General features: G+C 53.0%; 1 protein-coding gene across 1 annotated transcript in view; it reads right to left on the bottom strand.

Annotated features, from left to right (window-relative positions):
• Window positions 1-483: 483 nt before the first annotated feature.
• Window positions 484-6,301, bottom strand: part of REXO1 (RNA exonuclease 1 homolog) — a 31,198-nt gene continuing 25,380 nt past the window's right edge. Inside the window, exons 12-16 of the mRNA XM_065745876.1 lie at window positions 3,631-3,741; window positions 3,158-3,273; window positions 2,881-3,019; window positions 1,091-1,211; window positions 484-645 (exon numbers count right to left, since the gene is read on the bottom strand). Of these exons, the coding sequence (XP_065601948.1) occupies window positions 557-645; window positions 1,091-1,211; window positions 2,881-3,019; window positions 3,158-3,273; window positions 3,631-3,741 (576 nt within the window). The 3' untranslated portion in view covers window positions 484-556. The remainder of the gene's footprint in view (window positions 646-1,090; window positions 1,212-2,880; window positions 3,020-3,157; window positions 3,274-3,630; window positions 3,742-6,301) is intronic.

The raw sequence follows: 6,301 nt of genomic DNA, 5'->3' as shown, positions 1-6,301 counted from the left end.
GAGCTCCTGGCTGCCCCACAAGCACTCCCTCCCCCCAGCCCCGGATGCCTCGGGGTGGCTGGTCTGCTCTCCCCACCCTCCACTCAGCGGTCACACATCAGTTTCCCACCCCTCTCCCAGCACTGCAGGAAGATGACTGCTTTGGACTACAGAATTTCAGTTACATTTGGGAGAAAAGAACAACAGTAATCATCGTCTACCTCGAACTGAACCAGAAGGATCCTTCTACACGTATCCAACTACCTCTAACAAGCTCCTCTGAGGAACCACGGAGATCCCTCTAGCTGTGCTGCTCAGAACCACCTTGCCATGCCTTTGGGGCAACTGCTGTACTGCAGAGTCCCCCTCAGGCAGAGGAAAGAGGGTCCAAGAGCCACCACGTGGGCACAGGGACCTGCAGGCAGCAGGCTGGTGCTGTCAGTCTGTGAGATACCTGCGAGTGCACGGGGAGCCTGGGGTAGCATGCTGCTGCGTACGGGTGGACAGTGTTACTCTGAGCATTTATTGCACTGCTTCAAAGAGGTGGAGGAGGAACAGGAGGGAGAGAAAGCACAGGTCATCGTTTCACTTTTGCATCTTCTTTGATCTTCCAGATCATCAGCTCCATGCAGGCTCTGGCGTCCTCGCTGGAGTCGTGTCCTTCCACTGGGGACAGAGAGACAAAGACAGCAGTTATCTCCTCTGCTGCAGGGGGGCAGCCCCACACCCGCTGCCCTTTGCACAGCAGGCACAGACCCAGCTGTGATCGCAGAGAACCACACAGCACTGGATTAGGAAGAGCTTCCACCCACCACGCGTGTGCAGGACCTCTGCCCGGTTTAACTAAGGGCTGCAGTGCTGCAGTGCTGCTTGTCTCTGCCCCACATGGCTCCTGCTCAGAGGGACCTCAAGCTGCCCAGCACTGCATTTAGATCGTGCTCCAGGAAGACAAAGATCAGGGTCAGTTTGCCTTTGTACGTGGGCCCACTCGCAGCTGGCATGCAGACAAAACCATCAGCGGGAGGAGGGAAGGGAAGGAGGCAGGCCCGAGGAACAGCACCCAGCTGGGGTGGGCCTGGAGGTGTCACTCCCAGCCCCTGCTGGCTCTCACCGTTGTCCTGGATGATGCGTTTGAGGTAGTCTGCCATCAGTGTCCGGAGAGCTCGCTTGTAAGGGAGACCCAGGCGGTGGGGAAAGACGATCGCGGTATCCACCACAGTGCCATGGATAAGCTGGAGGGAGGGAGAGGGAAAGCAACGTGTCTGTTTTCCTTCTCCCACGGGGACGGGTGCTCCTCAGGGTTAACCACGCTCACGTCACCTCCTGGTCAAGCTTTCAGCTTGATGCTCCCACGGAGCTCCGGCCCAACCAGCGGTGCAGGAGGCTGTGGTGAACCAGACCCCCTGCAGGCTGTGTGCCCACCCGTTCCCAGAGCTCTGGCAGCCAGCACACACGCCCTCGCGGCCCAGCAGACACACAGCACTGCTTTGCATCACACAGCTCGCATCCAGCACAGCTTCAGGTTCTCAGCCCTGAGGTACAAGAGAGAAATGTGCACTGCCAACCCAAAGGAAGCTCCGAGCCCTCAGTGCAGCACGGCTCAGGCAGGACCCGACGATCCACTCTCGTCCTCTCCCTCAACTCTTCCCCAGCACCAGCTAATGTTGCGTGACAATCCCTTACTCCCTCGTTAACAGTTCCATCATCCAGCTCCACCAATGCCTGGGAACAGCTGCAGCTTAACAGAAACAACCTGCTACGCTCTTCGGAGTGTAAAACCGCCAACGTTATGGATAATCTCTCTTAAGACTTGCAGTCAAGTTTGGCACCCACCCAGGCGCAATGATAATTACTTATGTAGATCAGGAAGGCTGAGGGAGCAGGAGATAATACAGCTTTAAATAAAAATTGAAATGCTATCACTGTTTGGAGCTCGCCGTGGCCGTTACTGAGATGTTGACTTTACTGCCACAGCCCTCAGACGTTACGACTCGACATGCCACTGCCTGTCACAGCACAGCTCTCCTGCCAGAGCCCAGCATGCCAGGAGGAAGCCACGCTCCTCTGAGGCCAACACAGTCACCTCGTGCTGAGGGAACTGCAAATCATTCCTTTTTTATGGCGGTGATGAACCCTCTGAGAGGTGAAGCACTTTGCTTCTGTTAAAAACCTCCTCCTTCCAAAGCAGCACCGTGAGCTGGCAGCCACAGCTTTGTGATAAAGGATGGCTGGAAGAAGGCCCGGCCCACGAGCACGGACTAAACATCAGCTCCTGCTGCTGCATGCTTTCCTTGGTGACCCCAGCCAATGCCCCCCCCAGGATCTGTGCTCAGAACACAGCCCTCCCCCTCCAGGACCACACTGATGCAGGCCAGGCAGGAAACAAGAGAGCTGAAAGGTCAAAGCAGTTTGATCAAAGCAACGCCACAAATCCCAGCAAACAAGGCACAGAACCTCATGGACATCTTAGAAATCAAGTGCAGAGGCAATAAGGAGACTGGACCTGCTTCTGCCACAGTTCCTGCAGACACACAGAGGGCACAGTGGACTCCTGAGCCCACCCAGATCCTGGCTGGGCACAACTTCAGGCCAGGCAAAGGATGCTGACACCAAAGGAGGAGTCCTGGCTAAGCAGATGTGGTTGAATGACAGAAGATTGAAGCTCAGTCCTTCCAGCCAGCCCCACTCTATTCACCCAACCCCCCTTCCAAGGGAGGTCTGTCTCCCCGGCACTGAAGCTGCCTGAGATCACACACACAACCCAATTCTCCACTCCTCCAAGACACAAGACAGACCCCTGAGTCCTCCAGCCTGGAAGCGAACATTTCCTACATTAAAAGGCAACACGTAGCAGCCACTAGTGTGGGGAAGAACCAGAGGGAGATAAGACATGCAGGTTACCTTTAGTGCAAATAAATCACTTTCCAAACTGTGCCCTATCAATATGGTGTCTGCACTGAACATGTTCAACAGGACGGCTTGGACATCCCGCAGGGTGATGCTAGTGTTCTCCAGGTCCTCTTCTGTCACACCTGAGAATCTGCAGTGCGAAAACAGAGAGGAGGGCTTCCTTGACTGAAGGACCCAAAGGGATTAACCATTAGGAAGTGGAGGTCACGGGAGTGTTCCCAGAAATTCCCCCAGGTTACTGGTGCTGACCACAGAAAGCTGTCCTCACCTGGTGTTGTAGTCCACCACCTTGGTGTGTGGTTTGACAAAGGTGTCGTATACCACTTTCAGGTCAGAGTTGATCACAGTTACTCTCGTCAGCTCCAGCCCTTGCTTAGTGTAGCACTGCAGACAACGAAGCAGACATGAGAACAAATGTGTGACCATCTCTGCACGGGGCCTACAGGGCTGCTCAGTGCTGCAGCTCCCAAAATGCAGCTGCTTCAGAGTACTGAGGCCAGCCCATGCTCCATACAAACCAACCGGCTACCACTTCTCAAGGGCACACGCGGTCTTCAAAGGAAGCACGCACTGCCCACACTACTACGAGCTAATTCAAACACAAATTTTACATGAACCTCTACGATTTATAGAGTCCACAGGAAGGAGAGAAGGTGGCAGAGGAAAAGAGCCTTCCTTCACGCACAGCCTTCCTCCAAAAGCTTCCTTTAGTGTGCACTGCCCTGCTGATCAGGGACCCACCATCTCACAGTCTAACGCGAAGATTCCGGGGTAACCATCCGTGGTGGGCAACTTCTCAAAAGTCTTCACAAAGCCATCAAGGCTCTCCTTCCGCCCATCGTGGACATGTTGCTTAAAGGGAAAACAAAAGAGAAGCAGACTGAAGGGAGGAAGGGACAAGAAGCCCAAAGTTCAATTTCAAAAGAACCATCCATTTAAAGAAAACTGTTTTTCAGAAGTGATTTCTAAAGGTTAATGAGGAATGAGGGCTGCCTGACAGGGGATGATCTGAGGAGCTCCCCCCCAAAAAAGCAGCATAACCAGGTGCAAACCTGGTTCCAAAGTCAGATCAGAGCTAGAGGCACCATGCTAAAAGCTCAGGCAGTGGCCATGTGTCACGTATCTAAGCATGAGGAGATGGCAGCAGGGTGGCATGACTTGGGAAGGCTCAAAGTGTGGTATTGCAGGGATCTGCTCCAGCTGCTGGCTCCTGGCTTAGCTCGTGGCTGGGACATGCCCAGCTGCAGGATTCTCACGTCAGACATCCCTGTCCAAACATTATTGTCAGCTACACCATAGCCCACAGATGGCAGGAGAACCTAGGGTAATGAAGTGGCAGAAAACGTCAGTGTGTGCAGACAAATACAAGCTGCTCTATTCCAAAACCAGACAGCTCACAGACAACGTGAGCTACGGCCGACCAGCACTCAGAGCAAGGAATAAGGAGCACCTCCAACCACTCCTCAGCATCCCCAGCTGAAGTCCTGGGGTCACAGAGTCATAGAAAGGGGTCAATATGCTTCAGCCCAGGAAAGCTCCCCGAGCTATCAGGGAAACTCAGGGAGTGGTTTCATGAATGAGCCCCTGAGCCACCACGGGGCTGAGCAGCTGTTGCAAGAGGCACTCCTGCTCTGTGCACAGCCACAGGTCGCACTCAGCCTGCCCTGCTGCTGCTGACAGCCTGCTGGCATCCACTGCAAGGAAGCAGGAACACACAACAGAGCGTAGGGCAGCTGCCCTTTTGCCCATTTAGGTGGTTTCAGGTCAGATGAAATTGCTGCACCACACCCCGTGGTGACGTGCCCTCTGCCTCACTCCCCAGCAGTGTGATTGTGAAGTTTTGTTTATGCCTACATCTCCACATCACGGTGCATAATCACACTGCGTGTGCTCAGCCTCCCCCTTCCTGCTTCTCACTCATCTCACCCTGCAAGGACCAAACCACACCTGGCATCATCTGAGGATGAAGGCTGCAGAGGATGAACTGGGGCAGTGGGAGGGCTGACACCTGTAGTCAGAGGGGTAACCAAAATGGGGACGTGCCTCATTTTTGCACTGGTTATTACTGTGGGTGCAGCCAGACAACAGCATCACTGGAAGTTATGGAGGCAGCTGGGCAACACTGAGCTGATCTCTGCCTGCACCCAAAGCCAGCACTGCACAGAGGCTGCAGGAGCAATTCTGCATCCATGCCCACCCATCTGATTGTTTCAATAAAGAAATAGGAAGAGCACACCACCAGGCCAACAACTAGAAACTATTTGCTTCCCCTCCAGCGTCACCTTTTCCCTCCCTCTACAATCTAACTGTGCAGAGGAAGATAAAAAAAATAAAAATCAGGTGTTTTTCTGCAACAGTTGACATTCTACAACTGTCCAGCTCTTCATCGCGGAGAAGAAGGCAGAGAAGTTGTTTCTGTTCTTCAGACCTGAGAAGGAAGCAGACTTAGCAGCAACAAAGAGCAGCAAGCAGCAGCTCACAGCTCAGCTGGGCTCTGTGCACAGCTCCCTCCTGCCACACTCCCTAACTGCACTGTTAGCAAAGGAGCACAGGAGCATTCTCAGGTACACTTGGAATGGAAGGACACAGCAATGCTCTTCCAGCCAGCTTTGCATCTAGAAACTCGGAACAGTTTCTTACTATAAACTTTTTCAATGCCCTCCCTCAAAGCTGAATGACACTGTGTCCCCTAGGAGCCCAAACATCCCAAAAATCTCATTCCCATCCTGAGCAGGCCGGGCACTCAAGACCTTTGATTTCCTGAAGGATTCATTTGGATGAGAAACTCAAAGTCAGAATGCAGCAGGCTGTAGCAGCACAACAACGAGGAGGCAGATGTGAGAGGATGGCTGTGCCCTGGAGCACTGGTGGCATGCTTCATTGAGTAAGAGAGGCTATTAGAGAGATTGTATGTTTCTTAAAAGGCCATGAGGTTTTATGGCCTACAACAGCCACGCAAAAACATGCAGAGAAGTCGTGTTTTATAGCCTCATCAATTTCTCCTGGCTTCCCTGCTGGATATTTGTGGTTTTTTTATTGGTTTTTTTTTGGGGGGGAGGGGGGTGTTTTTTGGCATGCTGATTAAAAAGGGAACCCAATTCTAAATAAGAAAGAAATAGAAGTGGCAGCATGTGTGATCACCTCTGTGCTTCAGGCTGGGCAGGGCAGGCTTTCAGAGCCAGTGTACTGACTGTTCTTCCTATTCTGATAAGCCTCAAATTCTGCTGTGTAAGTCACTACCCAGCTCCAGCTCCTGGCACAGCAATAAGGGCACATGCCCCTCCAGAACCTGCAAACCACTCTGCTGGCCCTGTACTGCCTAAGGACTTCTAAAACCATGGCACAAGAAAATGCAAAAGTGCCAGGCTGCTGCCTAATTAAAGGCACTGTGCAAAGGTGTCCCAGATACCAC

The sequence above is a fragment of the Cyrtonyx montezumae genome, unplaced genomic scaffold, assembly GCF_038088225.1.
Source record: "Cyrtonyx montezumae isolate F1298 unplaced genomic scaffold, pur_monq_1.0 scaffold_39, whole genome shotgun sequence".
Classification (NCBI taxonomy): domain Eukaryota; kingdom Metazoa; phylum Chordata; class Aves; order Galliformes; family Odontophoridae; genus Cyrtonyx; species Cyrtonyx montezumae.
The sequence above is the reverse complement of the archived record's forward strand: the minus strand, read 5'-3'. Positions and strand labels throughout refer to the sequence as shown.